This window comes from Rhipicephalus sanguineus, chromosome 4 (assembly GCF_013339695.2).
Source record: "Rhipicephalus sanguineus isolate Rsan-2018 chromosome 4, BIME_Rsan_1.4, whole genome shotgun sequence".
In the NCBI taxonomy this organism is placed as follows: domain Eukaryota; kingdom Metazoa; phylum Arthropoda; class Arachnida; order Ixodida; family Ixodidae; genus Rhipicephalus; species Rhipicephalus sanguineus.
This window is the reverse complement of record NC_051179.1, coordinates 78434492-78461340: the sequence shown is the minus strand read 5'-3', so window position 1 is coordinate 78461340 and position 26849 is coordinate 78434492. Positions and strand designations below refer to the sequence as shown.

Genomic DNA, 26849 nt, shown 5'->3' with positions numbered 1-26849 from the left:
GAACCACGATACGATTATGAGAGACGCCGTAGTGGAGGGCTCTGGAAATTTCAACCATGTGGTGTTCTCTAACGTGGACTGACATCGCACAGGACACGGGCCTCTACCATTTCGCCTCCGTCGAAATGCAACCGCCGCGAACGGGATTGTACCCGCGACCTTCGGGTCAGCAGCCGAGCACCACTGTTCCGCCAAGGCGGACAATGATTATTGGAGATTCTTATAAAAGTATTAATCAAGGATTCGTGATAACGGATTGCACTTAACAGAAAACTCCTTAGAGAGTCTCACCTCCTCGCCCAGAGGAGCATGCCAACGTGATCCAACTGAGGGAGACCGCCCATAGAATCCGATCGACGAAAGACGCGAGCAGCTTCAGCGCTTCCGACGTTGGATTGGGGCTTCGATACCAGGCTAGTTTCATGAATACGCACACCAGGGCGCACGTCAATGACACCAGCCAACCGATCACTTGAACAATCTGAAAAAGAGAGAGAGAATTAGCAGTAGGTTAACCAGTCCGAACTATATTGCACTCATCCTCAAAATCTTTAACGAGATCTCCGCAGCTCCACGTGAAGTATGATGGCATTTACATGCAGAAAACAATTTCCCAAAATATTAACAAATAAACATTCCATGTAAGTCAAGCCCATACGTCGCTCAGCCTTGGATTACCAGGCTTACCATATAACTGATATATGAAATGTGAAGCATTTATTCGCCGGCCAGAGACACCTTGACCGTTTCTGTCGTTCTAGCCACCTACGTCTTGGCGCCGTCGTGGTCGTCTCCTTAACTTGGTATAAACCAAAATTTGCATAGGCGGACATGAGTGTATGACGAATACGATTAACAGGTTATGACACGACTAACATGACATGCCTGTCGCGTACGTCATGAAACTCTTTCCCTAAGTCACGTGTGGCACATACCCGCCTATCACGGCCCATGGAATCCGGGTACATGCCACACATGATTTACACTCTATATCAACCAAGAAAACGTCAAGATAGCCTTTCAAAATGAGCAAAGTAGCTGTTTGGGCGAGTTGGTCGACATTCAGCATAAAACAGCGCACACACACAAATACAAAAGAAGGAAGAACTGACGACACGAGCGCTCGTGCGCTCAGCGCTCGTGCCGTCAGTTCTTCCTTCTTCTTTTGTATTTGTGTGTGTGTACTGTTTTATGATGACTTTCAAAATGTTCACACGATAGCGTTAAGGAGCCCGTGTTGCACAAAAAGTCGATAGACACAAAGGATAGAAATCACGGTTCTATCCGCAATCAAACCCAGGCATTCTGAGTGGAAGTCAACTTCCCTACCACAGAGCCACACCAGTGCTTGAAACGGCTTTGGAAAAACATCCGATACCGGCATATTATTAGGGCAACGACAATCGTGATTGCCATCTCGGTGACCACTCTGATCACAATGTGATAAACATTACTAATTTGCTCCTTTAAATTAGCAAGTTATAGTCAAGCGCGGCTCGATCCTGGAGGAATATACCAACGACCGCTACTTATGATGCATACGTCATCGCACCGCAGCCTGCACTTCATTTCGATAAAACTGACGCTTATGCTCTAACGCGAGTAGCGATCATACATTAAACCATGAGCTACCCTTCAGGCACCAGTGAAGTCTACGTGCCCCGTTTGCTCTCGGTACACCCACAGCTACACACTTTGCACGAACCCGTCAATCTGCCTGATATCGCTTGCAAAAAAATAAAAAAAATACATAAAAAGAACAGGAAAAAAAGAACATGTCGCATAGAACGCTACTCGCTTACTGCCTTGTATGAAATCGACTCCCACATTGCTTGGTATCTCCCGATTTTTTTTTTTTAATTTGTCACAGTTAGATTCCCTCTCTCTTTCTCATTTGTGCATTCACTTTTTTTCCTCTGTCTTCATGTCAGTCTTTCGTGCAGCATGCGGTGCGACGGCTGTCACTGTACAGCGTGTTCTTTAAAATTAGTTTCAGTTGGAATTCAACGTTCGTCCCCTGTCTTGCTCTCTCCTTGCTATCGCTTTGTCCGCGCACTCTGTTCATTTCGCAATCTTGCCATTTAGCCCAGTTTATTGTCAGGCACTTTAGTACGAAATGTACGATGCAATATCGCGATACTTTTAGGAGAACAACCGCCACATTTGGGGAGTTATTCGTGCGGCTTCTAGAACAATCCAGTAAGCAACCGGAACATTGTCGATCAATGCTTCTTCTCTTTATCAGACTGCCTTCTACTTACCAGTAACTAGTTAATCAATCTGTAACAAAGTTTATGAGGTAATGCTTGTGAATCATAGATTAAAGATTATTTTTCTAGTTATGAACAACGACCATATGTGGCCTTGATATTGCATCTTACGAGTCATAATTTTCCTTCTAAGGCGCTTTGCACAAGTATATAGTAAAATGTAGTCAACTTCGTATGACCGGTCTATCAAAATTAGTTGCTGAAATAGATAAAGGAATTGCAAGGCTTTCTGTGCGGCCGTCGAGAAGGGATCATAATTTCAACTTACACTACAAGTGTGTTCTCGTGACGATACGTATCTTGCAACTGTTTCACAGAACTCACCACTAAAGGCCATGTGTTATAGGCAGGGTATCTCTAAAAATTACTCCGTGGTCGATGCTGCTTGTAGTCATACATATTCCGTTTCGTTCAAGTTAGCTCATTTTTAGCGGGGTAGCAATGGCTTCATTGCCCTTGAAGGCAGCGATATGTGGTCCTGCTTCTATAGCTTCCGGTAATTTTTCAATGCGCAGTTATCGCAGTCAAGAGTTTGTATCTCGCCTCATCAAGTAGCGTGTTTAGGAAAAAAAATAAACAGCCACCGCCCAAGCACTCCGTACATATTGGTCAACGAGCGAAATTGAATCGTGCAGCCCCGGTGTTTAGCAGCGGGTTAATCTGGTCGGAAACAAACTGCTGCTCGAGAAACTCCCGCCGAAAGCGGACATTGGGCCCGGCGACACGCGTTTCCGCCACTGCCACGTTGACGCTGCTCTGCCCGCACAGCCGTCTCCTCGGCTCGTCGTTGTCGCTTGCGTTTGATCTCTCGAGTATCCCGCCCGCCATTGGCGCCTGCGTTCCGCTTCGCGATTTAGCGCGGCTTGGCAGGCTGTCGGATCCTCGATACGCAGTTTCTGCTTGCGCTTGGCCACCTGGGTCTGCACTTGCGCCTGGACTATAGCATCGGCCCAGCTAACACGAGTTCTCTATCGGTTCTGCTGGCGGCGCTGTTATTCGAAAGTTGTCGGCAGTTCAGGAGTTCGTACGTTCCGCGGCCTACCCATGTTGAAGTTGTAAGTTGAAACCGCTGCGCGCGAGCTCCGCAGCACGGCTGCCACGCAATGAACGACGTCACTGACGGCGTAGCCAATGGAGAAGTTTCTAGCAACATCAGGACAGACGGATTTTCGCTTCGCCTAGCCATATGCGGCTTCGCTGTAAAAGCAAACGTTTTCGGTCACTGACAAAATGAAAGTCAGAAGTTACGTTTCGCAACCCTAAGGGGTTTTCTGTTCACCATGTTTGTTGCTTACTGCCGTGGTGATAAAGAGTCTTTGGTGTGAGTTTCGCGACGTAAATAATAATTTGGAATTGGACAATGACCGTAATATACGTTTAATATACGTTTACTTTTGTGAAAATGTTGCTCTCACATGCAGGCATACAACTTCTATTTGTAAATAAGTTCACTATGGGCTGCGTGTTTGCATATGTTTCGATAATACCAAAGAGACTGAAAACTAAACTATATGGACAGATACTTCATCATTTACTTTGCTAATGTTTCGCTCCTTGAAGTCGTCCATCAGGAGGTATGTCATGCACCCGCTGAAGTAGCAGACGGCGTGATAGTACGGTCGTATGTAGTATTCGCTGACCAGTTTGGCCATGACCCTGCAAGAAACCGGGAGATAAGATGCATATAAGATAAACGAAACTATTTAATGCATTTCCAGTGTGTGCATAATGATTTAATTTTTCCACTGCTAGACAACACTGCATTATAAATTTCAAGTCACTCTCTGACAAGTTACAGTTTCACTACTTTGAATGAGGGTGGAGTTACGATAATCCGAACTAAGCTTCCCGAATTTTCGTAATTAAACAGGCAGAAAAAAAACAACAAAAGATTCCACCCGTACCCGTCTCAAACAGTTGCGAAGAGAACGTTACATGGGGGTTCATTTTGCTGCTTAAATTTTATCAGAACTGCTACCTCTTGAACCTGCGCAAGTACGCTCACTTAGCTCTGCATGTTTATCAGTAATTGACGTATCCTTTTTTATTTTGTTTTTTATAACCTATAGCTTTCAGGAGACGGCCCAAGCAGACTACTGTATACCTGCTATGTTGACCATTATGTTTTTCTTATATTTCTCCGGTACGCGCGTTAAATTTAAGCATTCACTGAACTACTCATCTAGCCAAAGCACGTATTAGAAAATCGTCGGTGATATTTTGTTTTGCTACAACCAGCACTCCACATTTAATATTTGATTTACTTGTACCGGATTTGCTTTCTATTACGGTCCTACTCTGCAGTGAACGTACAGGTGGTCCTACATCCAACGCCGTTTAAAAAGCCAGCAAGTCGTTATATACATGGTTTCACTCAGGGCTTCAGCATTATTAAGTATCACCTCTGCTGAATGGTGTCCATACAGCGTTCACATTCCTCCAGGCCACGGTGGCCGTATCTTCGATGCAGGCGGAAATGCTTGAGGCCCGTGTACGTAGCTTTAGGTGCACGTTAAAAAATCCCAGGTGGCCGATATTTCCGGAGCCCTCCCCTACGGCGTCCTTCATAATAAGATCGTGATTTTGGGACTTAAAACCCCAACAACTATCATTAGTAGCGTTCAGTTTCTTCACAGTCTCAAAGGTTTCAATCTTATTGGTTCAATCTAGAAGCATTCTACAACTTCCTCATGCTAAGATTTACTTTTCGAATGCAGCAAATGTCACTGCCACGTCCTGCCTTTCCTATACTATGCGGTACGAGGACAGTATGCTTTTGGTGTTCATTCGTAAGATTTCAACCCACCTGCGAAAATTTACTAGGGGTTGCATAGTACTGCATTCAGGAAAGACTTATAAAGAAAAGCACTTTAGGCCCACAAACGTTGTGATGATTACCCTGGATTCTGACTCTTTGCTACCATTGAACTAATGGTGTGCAGATTACAGTATTTCATACTTCGAGGACTCCATAGCAATGATCAAAGCGATGTACTTTCATCTCTGTCACTTCTCACTGATCGTGTATTCACACGCCAAAGTACGCACAGGATGATAAAAAAGTTGTGTCCTGGACCTTGCTGAGTATACACGAAACGAATGACGTGGCCTGACAGTTGTCATAAATGAGTACATGGCTACGACATGTTTTCCGCACCACTAAAATGTGATGTCCCCATCTTTCTTCGCACTTACTGCAGAATGGGTCCTGGAAACATCATGGAAGGCGGCAAATCAGAACCGGCCACTGTCCACGTTCCCATAGCGCAGCCCACGAGAGAAAGCGCAAGGAATGCTCCCACGCCCAGCATTTTCCGACTGGACAAAGAAATGAGATGAGGCAAAAATATTACAAGCATCATTATGCATTCCTCCTTTCATTGTCGTTAGGTGGCAGCAAAGTTTTATTTCCTGATACGCCGCTACACAGCGAATAGACCGATAACATTCTAGGTTTCATCTGCCAGAAAATTCGTGAGTCGTGACGTAAATCGCGCAGCGCTCTCATATGGTACCAAAGAGCAGCGTCATTAGTGGACTAACGAACGAGGGCCTGGCGATGTTGCGCTTGGATGATTAAGCAAAGTTACTATTTACCTTGATGAAACAAGAAGTACTCGACACATGGCATACGCCAGAACGGCCATCGTATTGTGTCTACTCGTTATTTGTTCTGTCGTTATAAACAACGTTCATCCAGCCAGTAACCAACTTGCAAAACAAATACCAACTGCACTCAGCCGAGGAGAAGCCACTCTGCTACGCCGATCATGGCTAAGAGTGGCTTTCATAAAGTAATTTTCGTTTCGTACAGGGATGGCCGACAACGCTCTTTGCGACGCCTGCGGTACCGAGGAGACTTTGCAGCATATCTTCTGCGATTGTCCTCGTTACGCGGCGCAGAGACGATCGCTTGCGGTCGCTCTCACTCGCATTGACAACAGACCGATGTCCCTAGTAACTATCCTCCAATGTCATCCGGAAATGTCCTCGAGAATTCAAGCAGCCAAGGCATTCTTAAAATTCCTACGAACAACAGGCTTGCCCGAGCGGCTTTAGGCTCATAATGATGACGTATACCGCACCAGACTGCCGCGCTGCTCTGTGATATTATGTGTGTGCGTGTGTGCTCCCCGTCTCTTTCTATCTTTCTTTACTCTTCTTTTAATCCCCCCCTCCTTTTGCCGTATGCAGGGTAGCATACCGGATATGCTAACCTGGTTAACATTCCTGCTTTTCCTCTCTCTCTTGATTTTCTTCCTTTTGTAGTATCTTACTGCTATTTGTTTATTCAGTTAGTTAGTTAGTTAGTTAGTCAATAATTAATTAAATAATTAATTAATGTTTGTTTATGTTTACGCTACAGGTCTACAAAGACTATAGAAGGAGTGGGAAACGTTACACAGCGCTGCATATTGTAACAGAGAAAGTGCTAGAAAATAATCTATGCAAATGCGATAGAAAGGAAACAAACGCACAAAAAGTCCTGAGGAACACGATCGGCCTACACTCCTGCACGGTTATTTAAAGTAAGGGGGGCTCCTTCCCCGCTGTCCACTGAATGCAATGAAGTTGCAGATATACATCACTACATCTGGACGTGTAAGTGTTTTTGCTCCGGAAGGGAGAGAGTAATGGACAGTATGAAGAAAAGAGTGTTTCCTCCCGGATGCTGCGAAGTCATTGTGCTTCCGGCAGGTGCGCTGTTGATTCGCAAGTAAGTGGCTACTGTACTTTTACGTTTTGTACGAGAGACAGGCTTAAGTGATGTATGGTGAGACATACTACATGGAATGAGTCGCTCAGGTGTAGCAATTGCCGGCTAGGTGTGCCAGGCTAACCCCGCCTGTGGCAGCATCATCACCACCAACACTGTCGAAAAATTTTACGGAATAAATTTATACGGTTTCAAGGCGCTTGTCACTGGCAACTAAAAGACAGCTTAGTAGCCATACGTACGCCTACATCAGTAAATAAAATCGACACTACACAAAAATTCGACAGATCCCACTCATTCTAGTCGTCGATGTCTTGCGAAGCAGTAGGTGATTGGTGGTCTATACCAAATTGTTGTATTGCTCTAAGTCAAGCATTGCGTGTTCGACCAACTTCTTTGTGCATTTTGAGTAGTTATGGGTATAGTGTGGGCAGGCCCGTGGCGAGCAATTTTTTCGGTGAGGTGGTGGAGGGGGGGGCGATAATATGTGATGTTAAGTTAATATGTAATGTTTATTACATTGTTACATTGTTACAAGCATCGATAGCGAACACTGCAACCACAGTTTATGCTGCCGCGATATGACTCCATTATAGGTTATTTTTCGTAAGCAGTTTCAAGCACTGGCGTAGCTCTGTGGATGCACACTTGACTACCACGCAGAATGCCTGGGTTCTATTGCGTTCTCTCACCATGATTTTCAATCTTTCCGTCCCTCTGATATTCCCCTCACCGACAACGCTGCCGACGCCCGCACCGCATTTTCCTCGATACAAGCTGCATAGCGCGAGCGCGCAAATACTTTTGAAAGTCTGTTATCGCCGTGTCTGCGTTGGTACAAACTGTAAATCACTTGTGGTCCATACCCGCATTCCATGGGCCGTGGTATGCGGGTATGTGCCACACGTGACTGAAGGAAAGGGTTTCATAACGTACGCGGCAAGTATCTTCCCGTTATTCATGTAATGACCTGTTCGTCGTGCTCGTCATTGCCAATGCCCTCCCACGCAAATTTTGGCATGCTTCAAGTTAAGGAGACGACCACGAGAGCGCCCAGACGTAGGCGGCTAGATAGATAGATATGTAGACAGAAACGGCCAAAGTACCTCTAGCTTTAAATGATTCGCATTTAAAAAAATCTTACACTAAAGACATTGAGGACTTCGGGACATTCCTGTATTCTCAAGGGGTTTAGACGTCCAGCGCATTCACTTCACGCAGTAAAATTAAGCGTACGCAGCTTCTTCTTCGCGCTCCTCTAAAGCTCCGACAAGTGCTGAAGGAGTAAGCACACATTCTGTTGTTGTTAGTGGTGTGCAGCTGGTGATGTAGGGGTGTAGCACTCACCTTTTGAAAGCTAGCAGTACCGCGAGCGATATGACAAAGAGCTGGAAATCTGTGGACAGGTACCATGTATGGGGAAGCACATCCTGTAATCGCAAAAATGTAATCTACAATCACTGTGACCCATCGCATTTGGTCGCTGTAGTAGTGGCAATATTAATGTAGTAATACTTCTCGCATAGTACCAGCCAGGCCTGTAGCCAGGAGGGAACCCCCCCCCCCCGAAGTTTTTATGATACATGGTGTTTTACCGAAAATAAATAATGAAAATAGGCGTTTTTCTCAAACAGTCAAGGCTTTCAGCAAGTGCCCCCCCCCCCCGTAAAAAATTCCTGGCTACGGGCCTGGTACCAGCGGATATTAACAAAAGCTCAGTTGTGGAACGTTCCCTCCGTTTTCTTACCCGAAAAGCCTTTTCGTAAGCCTTAGGTGCAGACTAAGTTGCAACGCATCTGTAACATGACGTATAATACAATATCGAAACATGACACAATATCCTTGTCCTTCAGCACGAGATGCAATAATGTAGGAATATTTCCGATCATTCGGTTGTATTTAGACAGTGGGGCGCATCTTTTCTTTTATCGAAATAACCTCCACAGATAACGGGTCTCTGACATAGCGCTGAATTGACGAGGTAGGTAATTTTGATAAGCACATGGAAATTAGTGCTTCATTTGTTTATAAAATTACGCGCCGAACAAGTTAGGTTGTCACGCCTTAGGTATTGCAGGAGGCGCTATCGTTTTGTCGCAGTAGCGTCAAATATATTCCAGTAACATCGTTGCTGATCGTCCCCACTTCGTCTTTACTGCAGATGAAACTCGCCACTTAATATAAGGCCACTTCTAAAGGCAGGGGTGCGCGAACATTGAAATTTTCGAATACGAATCGAATAGGAAAACGTCGAACACTGTTTTAAAATAAAAAAAAAATTGAATATGGAGTATTGTGTGCCTCATTAAAAAGTTGCAAAATGAGAAGAAACAATAGCTTTCAATACTCTCTTAAAATAAATTTATGAAATCGCGCGTAATTAGGCTGGAGCACATTGGAGATACCTTGATAATGCACTCATTACGACTTATCATGTAGAGAAATTAACTGCTTCACATGTTTACCAGGTGAGCACTCTGTACGCGCCGGAGCAACACACATGATTGTGGAAATAACCCTCTCCCTCGGCATTTGAGCAATTACGTTTTAGCACAGTTACGTACTTGGGCTAATGTTTGTTCCGCAGTTACTCTCAATTTCACAACTAGTGCTAAAACGCAGTTGCTTTTCAGCCGTACTAGGCTTACAAACAGGTACGTATTAGCGTTGTTTTGTGTTAAAATTAAACATGTGCACCATTCGTAAGTCGTCATGTGTTCGAATATTCGAATTAATCCGAGTATTCGCCTCTCAAATCCCGATAAGCATTTTTCGAATCGAGTATGCTTCGAATAACCAACATACTCTGTTTGTATTGAAAATTTCCGATACACGCACATTCCCACTAAAAAGCCAAAACCGTTATCTTAGGCTAATGTTACCACAAAATGCCACCTCTGAGCAGAAACCAAAAGGAGAGCGAGCGACTGAGCGGTTAAGAAGCAACGGTTACGTAGACCTGGCGCTCACGCATGTTTATGCGACGGATGGCTGCCCTAGACTTATGCAGTACTCTTAATTATTTTATACACGATTTCTAATTTCGATTCATGGGCGCCGCCATCTTGGGCTGATAAGCAATCCTTTGGCCGGTTTTTTATGTCGTAATATGGAATGATTAAAATCATGAACCGTTGAATGTACCAGCCCAAGCGTTTTCGTGCGTGCGAGTTCACCGTAGCACTGCTCGTTTTTTTTAAAGACGATAGTCTTTCTTGGGATACTTAAGCGGAGAAATTTTGGCCTGTCTGCCTTTCTGTTTGTCGGCACGTCACTCGATTCAGCCACTCGGCCAAAGTTGAACCATTTGCCCAAGGGCCAGCCATCTTGAACGGCTGACTAGGTTTATACTTGTGTACATTGTCGATCAAAAAGCAAACATTACGCATATCTGAGGCGCAGAATTACTAGGTTAGGTGGTGTGTTCCTTTAATAAAAAGTGCATACATACGTAATTCTAAAGACCCTAGTTTCTTAAGCTGCACTCAAAATGCGACTGCGCGGAAAATTGCCTTCCTCCGCGTCCTCTGCACGAGCTCATTGTTGTGTTTCGGTTTCGGTTCTGTATTGCGCTGTACGAATGCCATGGGGCGCCGCTCTAGCATTCCTGTTTTACCCAGGCGACGTGTAAATAAAAGAGCGTGTGGAGAGTATTCGTTGAGTGCGGACGTTTCTTCTGCTTCAGCGCTTCGCGCCAAACCGCGTGTTCGGGCTGGCTGGCGTCCCCGCCGGCCGCGTTGGTCACCGCCGGTATTCGCCTGCTGCTGCGCCGGGACTACCAACCCGCAACATAGCACTCATGTTTCCCGATGTATTGCCAGACTGCGTCCATATCTCACGCTGCGCCTCATCTATCGTCTTTAGACGACATTTGCAGCGAAGCACGCAGATACGCGGCCAATTTTTTATACGGATACAAAACTGCAACGCTTTCAGTCCAATTTGACCGCGCTTCAGCGCGTCCGGAAATTATCTATATAGTGTGAAACACTGAAGCAAAGCTGGCTTACCCATATAGTAATCTCGACGAAATTTCTTATCATAAGGAGCAGGTGCCACCAGTGATGGCCAACGTCCTTGTAGAGCTTCTGGAAGAAGGATTTAGTGTCCGGTCCCAAGACGAATCGTGGCGTCAAGTATAAGCACATGATGATGAAGAACATTGGGATGACCGTCCTGCATGCATCGATCAACAAATCTAAGGGGACTGTTCTGGTTATCAGGAGCGGTTGATCTGCTTTTGACCTTTGTGGTGAGAAGGATATTATATAGAGCACGGAAATTGAAAGTCAACATGAGAGCCGACGGGTGGAAACACAAAGTGCGGATAGGTTGATGGATGAGGAGAAAGGGCCTCAGAGCCTGTCTGAGGCACTTTCTCCTCATTCGACCTCCCCGCATACAGCAAAGAGAAACTCATCGCGACAAGGTAAACGCAAGCATAACATGCAATGAAGGAACTGCGGCGTCTTGACAGCCACATCGGTGATTCCTGGTTAAATGATCGTCAACGCGCTTCCTTGGTAATTTTGACTGCTACCTAGTTCTTTCTGCCACCCTGTTGATTGTGGAGCGTTCTGGATGCTCGCATTTCGGTCTTCACAATGTGTCTTCGAAGAGTGGCACGCTAACAGGTCGTGCTTCATTAAGAACGCTGACGTCATCGCCAATAGTTGTACTTATCCAATACTTGGCGGATCTCTCTCTGTTACGCTTCCACCGAACTTTCATCTCCAGCTTATCATCTTAAAGTACAGTCTAATTTTTACACTTGCCGCGCATTTATGACCCCGCTGTCAAAATGTTTCCTCAGAAACTGATGAAAATATCTCCTAGCTGCATATCTAATTCTGTCTCAAATATTGTGCACTTCATACTGCACTATACTTTTTACCAGATAACAAGTAAGCTTTTATTAAAGCACTTCCTCGAGTGTCTAAAGCTTGACTTGCTTTTTTGTAGATCAGCATGTGTAACACAAGAGCCATCGTGTGCAAAAAATTTTCATACTGTCCAAATGGTTGCCAGCACGCGTGCAGATGGCACAAATAATTCAACCATTCACGTTGGAAGATATAGTGAATGAAGGTACGCGTTCGATAGATATCATTGTTTACAGTCAACTGAATTAAATAAAGAACTTCTTATAAACTCTTTTTTGTCTGGTCACGCACACCATCCGCGTCATTTCTTCACTAGCGGCACCTCTATGATAATTGTGTGAGAATGAAAAGCGCGCATAAGGAGATATAGTAAGACTTGTTTTCATTTCCATGCGTTCCTGTATTTAAATCACATGCAAAGCGTGTGACATTCACACGACCACATTTAAGACAAAGCTTGTAACGTACGCTAGTTTGTGCATAACATGCGAAGCATCACGAGAAAAACTGTATGTTGCTCACCTGATGTATCGCCTGATCACGCCGACGATGAACGCAATCGGCCCGCTTCTCTTTTGCCTGCTGACAGTAAGGCCCAGGAAAAAGCCACTGCAGAGCAATTACATGAATTGTGCGTCAACATTTAGGAGTAGAAAAAAATCCCGTCATGAACTAATAAGCGAAATGATCCAGTTTGGCATACTGCCGTTGATTTGCGGATATAGAGTGCTCAGTCAACTGTAAGTTTAGTAACGGCAGAATCAGGAGAAAAAAGAAAACACCCGCCGTGTAGGCAATGTTTCTGCGCTAGCTACTTTTTAACACGAAAGTGTTTTATGCCGGGGTTCACCAAGACCTCAGTGACGTATTTCCGTCACGGAAATGACGTAGAAAAAATTTACACGATCAGATGTCAAAGAAAAAAGTTCCGTCAACGGGCATCGAAACCACGACCGCTCGGTCCGCAACAACAGATGCCGGGCACACTATCCACTGCGCCATGGCCACAGACCCTGGAGACTTTACAAACGCGCCTTTTATATCTACCTCTGTCCCTGTCGGCGGGGTGGTGTTGCCCTCTGGGAGCGGTGAAGTAATTCGTCATTACTGTGGCCTCCGCGATTAGCACCTGCAAGGCGTTACACGTCCGTCCCATTCGGCGTGTTTTCAATAGAAGTTCAATTTTGTCAGTGCCTTAAAACACCGCGAGGTGGCGATCTTAGATCAAGCGTCGTAAAAGCGTCGGCCTCGCTCGCAGCATCACGCTATCCAAACCAAAAATAGCTCTGCGACGCGCGCCTGCCTCACCTGGCTGTAACACCGTGTTCACCGCTGACGCCCTCGCCCCGAGAAAAATCTCGGCTGGGCTACCGGAGCGGCAGGACGCGCTTTGCGTTTCCCTCTAGTCCGGCCGTGGTGTTCAATCACATTTTAACATGCCGCGGGGTGGCGATCAAGTTCAGCGTCCAATATGCGACGCTCTTCTGGCTATCACACCTCGTTCTCTGATAACGCTTTCACCGTTAACCACTACAGCTACCACAAGGGTTTGTTTATTCATTTAACATGGGCGTTAGCCGTCGGGATGGAGACGTACCACCAATCATCAAAGTGGGTGCATCCACGTTAAACGGTGGTTAATAATAATAATATCTGGGGTTTAACGTCCCAAATCCACGATGTGATTATGAGGGACGCCGTAGTGGAGGGCTCCAAAAATTTTGACCACCTGGGGGTCTTAACGTGCACCTAAAACTAGGTACACGGTAAACGGTGTTATAACTGCCAGGCATCAATATACATTGTGCAAACTCTCTTATATCATTTCAGTTACATCTGTACACATTCAGTTACTTCTGTAAAGGCACGCTTTACTTTCGTGTTATTCCGATTCCTATGAAGGAGGGATCAACCATCTATTTGGAAAGCACGGTCGAAATTCGAAAGTTATGCATCCACGTTTATAAAAAGTGGATCATGTAGATCGTTCACTTGCCGTTACTTTTGTGTAATTCTCTCTACAACTAGTGCACAATGTTTTAGCCACTTGGATTGCGGTAATTAAAAAAATTCCACAGCATATCCACGGGGTGAATGATGATGAGTGGGGCGAAGCTCTCGTACGGCAGGATCTTGGCGGCGGCGTCGCGCAGCTTCACGCCTAGTACATCATCAATGACGTGAGATCGGGCCGGTTTATACTATAAGGTCGATGAGAGTCATGGCGACTTGCAGCTCAGTTTAATTTTACATGTACTCTGTGAATTTTTATTGTTTAATCACGCACAGGAGAAATCTCACCAGGCACTACCTAGGAGGTAAACAATGGCTGCTAATGGGGAATGAGAGACAGAAGAAGTCGGCTTTTAGCTAACACTTACACTTCTACTTCTACTAACGTTTCCTACTGGAACATGCCAATGGCTGCTGATGGGGAATGAGAGACAGAAGAAGTCGGCTTTTAGTTAACGCGCACGCTGCGAATTTTTTATTGTTCAACAACGCACAGGAGAAATCTCCCACCGGCACCACCTTGGAGGTCAAGATCTGGTACTAGCGTTAAGACTGGTTACGCACTACATACAGGGGACGAACGGGTGCCGCTATAAGGAGCTTCGCCCCTAAAATTCTACTGAATTGGTACCATTCAGTACAATCCTGCCTCTATAATATACTGGCTTGACATACCTGAGGAAACAGAACGTTCCCACGCTTATGAATCCACCACTTATGAGCATGAACGACCACTCGTCAGATGCGATGAGCACATTGAGGTAACGAGCTAAAAGAAACGAGACAAAACATTGTGCATTTATGGCAGCGATCGATGCTCGAAACACACTAGCGCAAATGCTTGCAAATACCTGCACGCGGAAGTATTCCGACCTCTTAGTTTTAGCGCTGCCTAGCATAACTTAAATGTTCTTTCGAAGATGCGTAAAGGGTACGTTCACTTTGCTTGCCTTTTAGGTGCGAAGTACTTTATGCGCTCGGGCTGTCGGCGTCTCCTGTCCTCGTAGCCCATCACGGTTTCGTCGCCCGTTACGATAAAGCAAGTGGCAAATAAGACGGCGCGTTCGCTCATGAAAAGCTCGCGAGAAGGCGCGCTCGCCCTCGAGAAGCAATGCCACGTGCGCCTCTCCGAATGGCAAGTAAGACGGCGCGTTGGGTCAGGGAAAGCTCTGTTTGTGCGATGGCCGCTGTCTGCTACGCTGTCTGTAGAAATGAAAGGACGCTGTGCTCTCATTGATATTGACATGTCCCTATGGGAAACACCGCTACTTCGCACCTCCAATGGTTTCACGTTAGTGCAGCTGTCTTGTATAGTATAGGATTGGGAAAGAGAAAGGAGGGTGAGGAGGAGAGAAATGAGGAGGGCCACGCCCCCAGCTCCGCCGCTTCCATGGGTCTTCGCGCTACTAGTGCGTAGCTGTCCCATCTTTTTTTTTAATTTTTTTTTACTCGGACCAAAGTTGCTTATGAGGAGTGCTGAAAGCCTTGACACTGTAACCAGCATTTCTTAATCACGAGCGCACGTGTTGTATGGAAGGCGAAGTTCGCGTAGATCGCCATAGAACTTTTCCAAAACTGTTCTCTTACTCACATGCAGGGTGTTTCAGCTAAAAAGCACCAAGTATTAAAAAATTAAGCATAGGCGCCAGGCGTCTCCAATTAGCGCAACATTGTTCTGAGCCATATAGAGCACGTCAAAATATTTTTTCCAATCCACCAAGCTTCGCAATGAACAAAGATTGCTTAATGAACTTTTTAAATAGTAACTCTATAGAAACATTTTAAATACAAAAGTTGTAGCGCTTGTTCAGAAATAGCGAATTTTTCAATCTGTGTTGAGATAACTACCCTGCCTAAAGTTTTTCCAGCGTTTCTTTAAAGTGCGCGAATTATAGAAAATACCACGTGACTGCCGCCAAGCGCGCGGCGCTTTTAGTGCCCTCAAATGTAAGTTGAATGAATTATCAAAGGCTGCTTCGCGCACGAAGATCGATGGAACAGGTTATCGCTGACTGCGATGGACGTTAAGCGACAAAATGAGCATACCGTTTCAGTAACAACAAAAATTCTTCAACGAAAGAGCGGTAGCCACGGAGCAAATGCTACATGAGACCTTAGGCAGCATTTGATGCAGCGTAGGCATTTTTTCTTTTCTTTTCGCACCAATGAAGGAACACACTGGAAGGGGCGAGGGTTACAACGTGATGAAGGACCGAGATAAAAGATGCACTCACAAGCGTCGGCCACTCCTTCGTAGTTTTTTTTAGATGGTACGGCTCCATCATCATTTAGCGTCCATCGCAGTCACCGGCAGCCTGCTCAATCGGCCTTCGTGCGCGGAGCAGCCTTTGATAATTCGTTCAACTTACATTTGAGGGCACTAAAAGCGCCGCGCTTCTGGCGGTAGTCACGTGGTATTTTTTAAAATTCGCGCGCTTCAAAGAAAGGCCGGAAAAAATTTAGGCAGGGGAGTTATCTTAACACAGATTGAAAAATTCGATGTTTCTGAACAAGCGCTACAACTTTTGTATTGAAAACCTTTCTCTAGAGTTGCTATTTAAAAAGTTCATTAAGCAATCTTTGTTAATTGCCGAGCTTGGCGGATTGGAAAAAAATATTCTGACGTGCTCTATATGGCTCAGAACACTATTGCGCTGATTGGAGATGCGTAGCGCCTATGCTTAATTTTTTAATACTTGGTGCTTTTTAGCTGAAACACCCTGTATGTTACTTACATATGTTGCTTACATCATTCCTTGCTTGCATATTGACGCGTGTGCTATGCCTAGACGACAATGACGAGATAGGGAGGGTGTTCAACGGCCTTCGTCTATTGCGACAGTGAGGATTTGAAGACCAGGACGACGTTTTTTGTTCTGGTGATTTAAAGAATCTATTTCGCTGTCTTGGGAAGGGTGCTCCGCGCGTTGTACCGCTACAATATATGCTACCTCGTGGCGCATCGTAGCCTCTGAAGCTTTTGCTCCAATGAGCAACCTAACCTAGCCTAACTAAATATGTTGAAGTTACGACAAAGGATCGAGGCTATGGCCATTTATGGTCAATCGCCTTCGATCATCATAAAATACTTCGCCGTTATAAATTAGAACTAACAGACAATAATGCCAGAGAAAGTATAGGGGATGTTATCGTTGTAATTAGGGTAAATTGTGAAGAAAGTAAAGTGGATGAAAAGATAACTTGCCGCCGGCAGGGACCGAACCTGCGACCTTCGAATAACGCGTCCGGTGCTCTACCACTGAGCTACGGCGGCGGTCATTCTCCCGTCCACTTTATGGGGTATATATATGCATTTTAGACTTAGGAGTGTTAGTCAGCGCCTATCGCAGCCATGGCAGCGAGTGTGAGGCTGAGTGTGAGGGCAGAGCATCGGACGCGTTATTCGAAATTCGCAGGTTCGGTTCCTGCCGGCGGCAAGTTATCTTTTCGTCTACTTTACTTTCTTCACACTTTACCCTAATTACAACGAATAACATCCCCTATACTTTCTTTGGCATTATTGTGTTAGTTCTCAATAATATTGTGTCTAACTAAGAAACAAGCCATTAAAAAAAGTCATCGTCTTTCCTTCGCAATTAGAACACATGGCTCCGATCGCTATCAACTCACACCAACTGTCCGACATTGTAGCAGCGCAGTGAAGAAGGACTATGTGTACGATTGAGAGGAATCTCATGCCGTGCAGAAACTGCAGAGAGTATTGTTGAGCGTTTGACTTGTCGGCCATACGGAGCAACATGCTGGTGTTGGATGTGACCGAAAAACCTTTGGTGAGCTCACTAAAGACACCTGTAAAAGAGACATCAAGAGATCAACTTCGGCAAGTATGTTTTCGCTCTCCAGGCATATCGATAATATTCAATACTCAAAGGTAGACACTCGCGCAATGCTCGCAGCAAAACAATACTTTTGCCATCTTTCTCGAATGCAAGTATACGTATATAATTTACGACGTTATTTCAGGCGATAGCCTTGCATGCCTCGTCGTCAAACGGGAAATGTGACCGTCAGCGACAGCACGAATAGCTCCAAGCAATCTAATTGCAGACATTATACCAGATTCGGAGATGAGTAATTCGATATGCGAAGATGTGACGTCTTCATGACGTCACTGAACGCCGTCATTTGTGGGGCCATCATGACATATGACGACGTAATCACATGACATTAGAGCTGACTCCGATATTGCAGGGAGAACAACGTCACGCGGGGTTCAGAAAGCTTCAAGAGTGGAAGGATTATAACAATCCACTGAGAAGAAGTACAAGAGGAAGATAGCTTTCGCCTTCGAGTCATCTCGGGCGAATGCACAGGGCACCCTGTTAGTTTTTGTACTGGAGCATGTGGCATTGAAGCAGAATGAGAATCAAGTACTTTGATAACGTGTCTTATTTTATGCCTCCTGCGCTGGCGTCATGTAAGGTCACGCGTGGCCTTATAAGGCTTGTTCCCCTATAAGATGTCGAACATTAGCGCCTGTATGTAATACGTGTTTTCTGTCCTCGTCTGTTTGAGCGCTTAGGACCTATTGGTCACGTCATACCAACACGCCCAAACCGCCACATTTGTGAACCGCAAAAATAGCTGCGCAAACAAAGAAAACTACGAAAGAAATTGAATAAATTTTTATGTGATATTATTCGCAGTGGGCAACTAAAAACTATATATAAATGTGTAAATAGTAATGCACTTACCGTGCTTTTCTCTGGGCTTTGGCTTGAGCTTCATAAAACAATCTACTAATGTAGCAGCAATAATTGTGACTATAAGTAGACCCAAGAATATTCTGCAAGCAAAAAAGCAGTGAAATAGTAAAAAAAAAAACGCCAGGCCTGCGCTGAAACCGCAGCACAGTCACAGCGAAAGCTGGAAGAGCGGCGTTTCAAGAGCCCGTTGTAAGCTGTCTTGGGGCTACAATACAAGTACACTAGAAAGGTACCCACTACGCCATAAATCAAATTTTCCTGCAGTTGGGAAGCGCCTGCTAAGCCATTATTCGTCATTCTGAGGAGAAGCGAGGCACCAGCTACACGTCTGCAAGGGATTATGTGCACTTTTGTTGACGCGACGACTGATGACGATGAAGAATTACGGCTCAGCCCTTTGTAATGGGTTGGAAGCTTTAAACGGCCCACCAGTTATGTGATATGCACTGGGTGACGCCCGGTCGCTATTTCCCTCTGCCGTCATGCTGTATAACATACGCTGACGTGGGAGAGAGACGGGGGAGTGGTGCGAAGAACTTTACTGAGACCCCGAGGAAATGGATCATGCGCTTATGGGCTTCCTAGGCAACCAATACAAGTGCACTTGCGAGGAACCCACTACGCTATAAATCATTGTAATTTTTGAGAAGTAGGGCAGCAGGCACTGTGCCATTTTTCGTCATTCTACGGAGAGCCGTGCTATCTGCTAAACGCATGCAAGGCATTATGCGCACTTTGTTGATGCTGTGCCTGATGACGACGAAGAATTATGGCAGAGACTTTTGTAATGGGTTGGAAGCAATCAACATTCTACTCGTTGCGCAATTCGCATTGTGTGACGCCTGGTTATAGAATTCGCATTGTGCGACGCTTGGTGCTTATTTTACTCTTCTACCACGCTATATTGCATATGCTAATGTGGTTCGTTCCCGACACGAAGCCTGTATAGGACCTTTTTGCAAAGCAGTTTCAACCACCGGCATGGCTCAGAGGTTGAATACTGGGCTCACACGCAGAGGGCCCAGGTTCGAACCTCGTTCCATCCTGACATTTTTTCTTATTTCGTTTTTTTTTCTTATTTCGAGCGATACTGGTTACGGACACCGGCGGCGGCGGCGGCGGCGGCGGACAACTACGGCGCCAAAAACGGCCGGTGAAATGATCTCATAACAGCTTTCGCTGTAAAATACAGCTGCGTGCGCATGGCATTATTGCTAAAGGATCACTACAAAGAAATACGCAAGATATTTAGGCTTATGAAATATTCATTGTCGACAGCAGCGCAGCCCAGATTTCAAATACAAGGCAGACAAGTACATGGTACCAGCGTTGTGTGCCATGCAATTCTTTGCCGCCAGCTGTATTCCCTGCGGCGTTTTTTTTTTTTACCCTGAACATCAACCAACTTGCCCACCTTCATACTCTACTGCAGATAAAATGTTAGTTCAAAACTTAATTTCGATTCGTATCCATAGGTAAGTTGAATATTAAATAGTAAGACCAAGACAAAATTTTTTCTTTGTCTCGCGAGTGAACTCCGACGTCCATAATGGTATCGAAATTGTTATAGAGTTCATATCACAGCATGCTGCTGCAAGAACTTTGGCACAGTGACATCACACCCCTTCCGTTATGGCGCTATTTTTCCCATCTTTTTTATTCTTACTTTTCTTTATAGCTTTTCAAAGCCACGCTCACCGTAAGAGCGGCTTCTCTCGTATCTTAGAAAGCCACATTATTAATATAGCTCTAAACAATTTTTCTTCTGTCTTTAGCGCTCCTTCTTCATGACATCTTGTGAGAGTGTTAGCATTGAATGCTCATATTTATCTGCCAATAAATCATTTAAATATCTGGATACATATTCACATTACAAATTCATTATATATTATTCAGGAGGGCCTACCTTGTTCACAGGGTAAGAAAATCGGATATGATATACAGAGAAAAACCTCGCAGAGCAGGTTGATTTAGCGGGACCTTAACCCTTTCGGCCCTGGCGGTGTCAATTGACACCATCACAAAAGATTTGCCCTAGCACCTCGGAAATGAAACCAAAACTGCCCATTCTTGGGGGAATACTTCTTCAATGATCCCCACTGCCATTGACACCAAAATGGTGACATGCTTGCGGATCTGGAAGCCGCAAAGAAGAAGAAGCTTGACCGAAGTCATGGGTGACGACGAGGCAGGTCAGCTGAGGCGGGTGAGCGCCATTTTCGGAGCGACGTACCGAAGCTGTTTCGATGAGTATCACACTGAAAAATGAGACGTGGTTCACATTTTGTGCACTCTAGTGAATAGCCGGAAAAAAGATGCTATTTTTCTCATTTCACAACCGCTGAGCCCTGATGACCTAATTTGATGCCATGTCTGTAAATCCATTAATAATTGCACCACTGGCTCAATTTTTCGTTTGTGGTCTTCTGAGGTCATAACTATTAGGAAAACATGCAGAAAAAAAGTCCCCGACCAAAATAAAAAATCCAGGGCTGAAAGGGTTAAATTACTGCCTATGTATGGCTGCTTATAACGGTATCAGTTGGATACGTCTTGAAAGAAGGCGTCTCCCATCAGTTAATGTGACTGCATGCCTGTTAAGAGACGCGTTCATCTTCACTGAGAAAAAAGCTCCTAAAAATGTCCTAAACCTTGTACAACAAAGAAAAGGTTCCCTAAAGCAGTGACTAGGATTTCTGGCAGTTTCAGAATCTACATCGTAAGCAACAGGTGCGATTTTGAAATAAAAAGAAAAGCCATTGCGATATTTTGTGATACGTATACTGCCAGCTGTCCGCAAAGGAAAGTCAGAGCAGCTTACACAATTCCAATTTCCACGTGTCTCCATGGTTCCACTTGTGCTGTCACACAATTTGACACTTCCAGGCGCACTAGCGGAGGCTTGACTGGGGAAAAAAAGGCATTCGCGATCACGCGCTATCATTAAGAGACTGAAGCGAAAAACGGCATTTCTCGCATTAGTAAATGACCATTTCAAATTGCCAGAAACATAACATTTACTATGAGAAAACGCTTGGTAAGCGAGAGAATGTGCACAATGAAAAATACTGGCGGCGACGCCACCTTGACGTTACCGCATCAGCTCGCTGCGACGTCATAGGATTTTATGGTGTGTATTAGTGGTGTCTATAGTTCTTAATCGGTTAAAATAGACGACATTATCCTATATTCCACTTAGCCATGTCCTTAATGTATGAATTTTCAGCAAATTTTTAAAGCGAAAGCCTTATATACCTCAATAAACACGAAACTTCACCGTCGGCGTCCCGCGTCCTGCGGCGTCGGGGACCAGTGTTGCAAAAAATCATCTTGTCATGACGTTACCATATGGCATCACCATGACGTCACATAACGCAAAATTATATGATGTCATCATGACGCCACAAATTCTGCCCTGAGGTCATGTGACGCAAAGTAACATAATGCCGTCGTAGCGCCCTCCTTTGGGCGGCGTACAAAACCGGAGAGCACGCGACCTGCAGAGAAGAAAATAAAAACGGCGCTTCGCAGTGGCACGTGAAGCCACGGCTCCTGTTCCCTGCTGGCGTCGATTCTGGTTCAGCCGTCTGGTTCCTTCGCTCCTGTGGCATAAGCCTACACCATCATTACATGACATCGTAGCTTGGTCGAAGGTGGGCTGATCACGGAGGCAGGGCTAAACCAGGTGAGGTGCCTCCGATCTTGGAAGCAGTGCGAAACCACGCTAGGTGCACAAAGCTTTCGGAGGGTGGAGGGCAGGATAAATACTTCTAGGGAGCCTACATTTTTGGACGTTCATGTAGGCTCCTTAATACATCGACTGAAAAGAAAAGTAGATGGCTCTCGGCTTCGAGTCGTCCTAGGTGAATGCAAAAGGGGCCCTGCGATTTTTGTTGAGCCAATGTGGCCAAAATGCAAAATAAACACCTTAAAATCCCTCACATCGCCCTCACCTTCACGCGCAGAAATTTCGGCGCGAAATTTAAGAATGAAGCTATTATGTTCATTTTCTCTTCTATTAATAAACGTACCACGGGGAAACAAATGTCAGTAAGGTTTTTAAATATTAATTTCTCAGTCCATATTGATTCATGGTATATCTTTATTTACAGAATTAATAATGCCTTTATAAATAGCTTGCGAGTGTTTATGGTCAGCTGGCGGCTCGTAAGATATCAAGCGCTACGTGAAGCCAGCTGGCACAAACAGAATGTTCACTGGCTACGAGTAAACTCTAAACTTGGTAACAGATAGATGCTATTCTGTACACCTATAGTAAGGGTTACCCAGTTTAGAGTGTACGCATTCTTAATATGGCAAACCTTACTATAAGTGTGCAAAATCGCACATATCCGTTACCAAATTTAGTGTGCAGCTTTGGCTAATGTTGCCAAGATTAACGCATAGAAACGTATAGAAGTGGACGGTTCAACTGCCAATGCCGTATCGCTCAAATGTTTAAGCGCCGTTCGCATAGTTCGAAGGCTGCTTATTTGCGGCATTTATACTACAGTGTTATATAGGAATGGTAGAAACTTCCGAATTCTTTATGACTGAGCAATCAAGAGTCCTACTGAATTTCCACAAAAAAAGATCCGGCATGCGCTCCCCGTAGCGGTTTTCACGAGGGTCGATGTACAGCGAGCAATATTTGTATGCAATGCTTACCTGCGTCAATCAGAGCTTGCAGATCCCACTGGCTGCAATCTTCTACGAAGCACATCGTCATTCGAACAACGGGAAGTTCTTCGACGGAGAAGTAATTCTTAAAATATTTAATCTGAGGAACACAAAACGAACGCTGTGAGTTAGAACTCCGCACGTGGGTTGTTCCACAAAAAAATGCATTACAAAAATTTCAGGGACAAACCAAATTACATTTTTTTTTGTTAAAGAGTTAATCGTTAGTTAAGAAGCCAAAGATTTCCAAATGCTGCTAATTCTTCCGACACGACCGGAGGCAACAAAGCAACCAATCTTCCATATAATGATATGCACAACACGGGGGGGGGGACAACGAACAGAAGCAAACCGAAAGTTCGCTGTCCTTTTTCTGTATTTCTTTTCTCCTTTGCGCTGGGCACATCACAATGGACAACCAACAAGTCCTGTTCGATACTTTCACTCCATATCACTCGGCCATTAATTAGGCCACTTATTTCTACGTGGGAAACCAGAACCATATAGCTTTGATATGAGGAAGCCTCTTAAGCTTCAGACTTAAGGTTAAAATGGTGTGAGTGAGTGAGTGAGTGAGTGAGTGAGTGAGTGAGTGAGTGAGTGAGTGAGTGAGTGAGTGAGTGAGTGAGTGAGTGAATGAGAGTGAGTGAGTGAGTGAGTGAGTGAGTGAGTGAGTGAGTGAGTGAGTGAGTGAGTGAGTGAGTGAGTGAGTGAGTGAGTGAGTGAGTGAGTGAGTGAGCGAGCGAGCGAGCGAGTGAGTGAGTGAGTGAGTGAGTGAGTGAGTGAGTGAGTGAGTGAGTGAGTGAGTGAGTGAGTGAGTGAGTGAGTGAGTGAGTGAGTGAGTGAGTGAGTGAGCGAGTGAGTGAGTGAGTGAGTGAGCGAGCGAGCGAGAGTGAGTGAGTGAGCAGATAAAACAGTATTATTTCAGGTTGTATTTTCGAGCCCGACATTGCCATGCACATCTAGTTTAAACACTCAAAATGCGAACAGGCTTCCGAGCGTACGAAAACATTCATTTTGAAGGATGAAAACCGGTTGCTTCGCTGATCTATCTCAACACTACGCCGTAGGATGAGCCCACAAGACGGCAATTCATGTCACCTTGGGATGAATGATGCTTGAAAGGCTGTCGATCTTTCCTTCCACTGCCGTGGAGTTCTCGATGTACACGAGAAGGTTGCAGTACTGGCCTCGTGTGATTACATCACCGTAGCTGTCGAATACCTCCGTCTCGAGGCATTCGTCGAAGGCACCCAGGTCAACGCGAGAACCCTGCAGCAGGCCTGTCGGGAACTTGCCGGACGCGTCGAGCACTTTGAATGCACAAACATCACGTTAAGACGCGGGAAATTTGATATTTTGAGCTAATAGTTTCACGACATTGCCGATGCTTCTGTACGAGAGTTCAGCAATGAACAAAAAAGAAACGGGAAGCAAACGAAGCAATACACGAAAATATTCACAAAGGCAAAAAGAAAGCTAACAGAAATATAGCCGAGTTGTTAAACCGGCAATTAAGCGTGGTTGCTAGTGTGAGGTAAACCATGGTGTACATATGCTAAAATAGTCATAATCGTCTATGGCAATATTTAGTCATTAGCAGACATTTTTCGTTCACCAGAGGGGAAGTCGATGGCTCGGCCCGACGAGCTTTCTCTCTCTCTCCCACATATATATATATATATATATATATATATATTTAATATAAGCTTGTTAATTCGTTAGCGCGTACTAAGACGGGAGCATCAGCTCAGCTCTGACAGCGAAGACTCGGTGCTGCCGCAACCATGAAAATATTCATCATCATCATCAGCCTGTCTACGCCCACTGCAGGGCAAAGGCCTCTCCCATGTTCCGCCAATCAACCCGGTCCTGTGCTTTCTGTTGCCACGTTATACCACATGAAAATATTAGGTGCTTTTAAACTCTTAGATGATAGTCGACAGACACCGCATTCTTCAAACTGCCCTAATGTTGCGAACTTAGAAATTCGGGTCGGCATCGCCGCTGCCGACCGGACACCAACCAATGAGCGCCGGGTCTCTTCTATCGGTCGATCCTAGATTTCTGCCAGGAGGCGGGCCTTTATATTTTTATCAGTGTTATGCTGAATGGCTACTTGCGCCATACCAAAAAGTGTAACTGGATTCTGTGTAAGCTACGAAACTTCTGCGCATTGATATTTTCCGTTGTGTCATGAGTTATACTCTAGAAGTGAATGTCAAGCAACTAACATAGTGACAATATCTTTCGAACACTCACGTCTCAAAGCCCAAGGCTCGAAGTTCATGAAGCCGCGCAGTGTTCGCAGCAGGCCCACTTTGCAGTCGGGACTCACGTCGGCTTGGAGCAGCTTGGCCTTTAGGGACTTGGGTATGCTGCTGAGCCCACTCGTTAAGCCATCGCGTAACATCTGCGCATAGTCAATGTTGTCCCAGTCGTCTGCAGTAGGTCTTCGTGCTACTTTCCCAGAATTGTAGCCGCTGGTTGTGTTGGTGGTGCTATGAGCCGCCGATATTGTACCCGCCAGCAGAAGCAGCAAACAGATCGTCGTTTCTTTCATCTTGAAGGCTGTGGATTAGCTTATTTTCAGTGCTTTTTTAAAGGATGATAATTGAAAATCTCCAAACAATAGCACATAGATCTTTGGAAACTTAATACACAATTTCCACTTCAAAACAGCCGCTTTCTTTTTGCTCCCTTGAAGGGGCAGGTACACGATCGCTACGTTTTTTTTTTTTTGTTGTTCTGCAATAATCCTGCACGATCAACGTTCACAAGTGATTAATAAATGTTGAAAGAGTCAATCTGTAAAATTGTTCTTCTTCTTCGAATCGTGAAAACACGAAATGAAAGGTACAAACTCTTCAATTGTTGGTATTTGCTACCTTCGATTTAGAATGGCGTATTTGTCGGTTCTTAAGGTGAGTCTGCGGTTGCTTTTTTTTGAAAGACGTTTCTCGTGAAGGTGTTCTAATAATTATGAACGTTTCAATTACTCACGCCTCGCAGAACATGAAGTTCAGCCCATATACGGCTATACCGCGGGAACTAACGCACTCAGCCAGACCACAGCAGCAAGACGGAATCGAAAGGCACTACACGGACTAACTAACATCAGGCCTTTACGCCTACGTCCTAGCCTACTGCCTTCAGGTTCACAAATCGCGATTCTCCGCTAGTGTCTACCATATCACCGCTAAACGTCCTCAAAACGTACATAGTTGCCGCTGTGGGCCCCAACTCATTTTATAACCTCAAAGCGGAATCCAACACGAGCCATTGATTCTCTTTCCACGTTTCCTCCTTTCGAAATGCTTTCAACGTATCTGTTTACGTCACAGTAGATTCCACGAGGGAACTAAACACAACTCACTTGGCTGCGTGTTCCGCTCACTCTCAACTGTGCGTCACTTTACAACATTCCGCACCTTTCGGCTTCGCTAAAATTAAAGTTCCTCGCAGCGCTTGCTGCTAGAAAATACAATACCTGAGGTGCAAATACCGTTCAGAAGAGATTACCGGCCTTCAACGTGATGCACACAATTTTCCTCTGTCC

General features: G+C 45.1%; 1 protein-coding gene across 1 annotated transcript; it reads right to left on the bottom strand.

Annotated features, from left to right (window-relative positions):
* Positions 1-277: 277 nt before the first annotated feature.
* LOC119388823 (O-acyltransferase like protein-like) lies at positions 278-23333 on the bottom strand. Its single transcript, XM_049415239.1, has 7 exons — positions 23279-23333; positions 14559-14652; positions 12393-12479; positions 10998-11163; positions 8335-8417; positions 3806-3926; positions 278-481 (listed from the first exon to the last, which is right to left on the bottom strand). The coding sequence occupies exons 1-7, from the start codon at positions 23331-23333 to the stop codon at positions 278-280; spliced, it is 810 nt and encodes a 269-aa protein (XP_049271196.1).
* Between the last annotated feature and the right edge of the window lie 3516 nt (positions 23334-26849).

Excerpts from the sequence above, each read along its gene's own strand:
- LOC119388823 (XM_049415239.1), bottom strand. The coding sequence starts at position 23,333 with ATGTGCTTCGTAGAAGATTGCAGCCAGTGGGATCTGCAAGCTCTGATT. Across the intron at positions 11,164-12,392 it reads GTGATCAGGCGATACATCAG|GACGGTCATCCCAATGTTCT; the intron begins GTGAGCAACATA and ends CGATGCATGCAG. Across the intron at positions 3,927-8,334 it reads GTACTGCTAGCTTTCAAAAG|GGTCATGGCCAAACTGGTCA; the intron begins GTGAGTGCTACA and ends GGTTTCTTGCAG.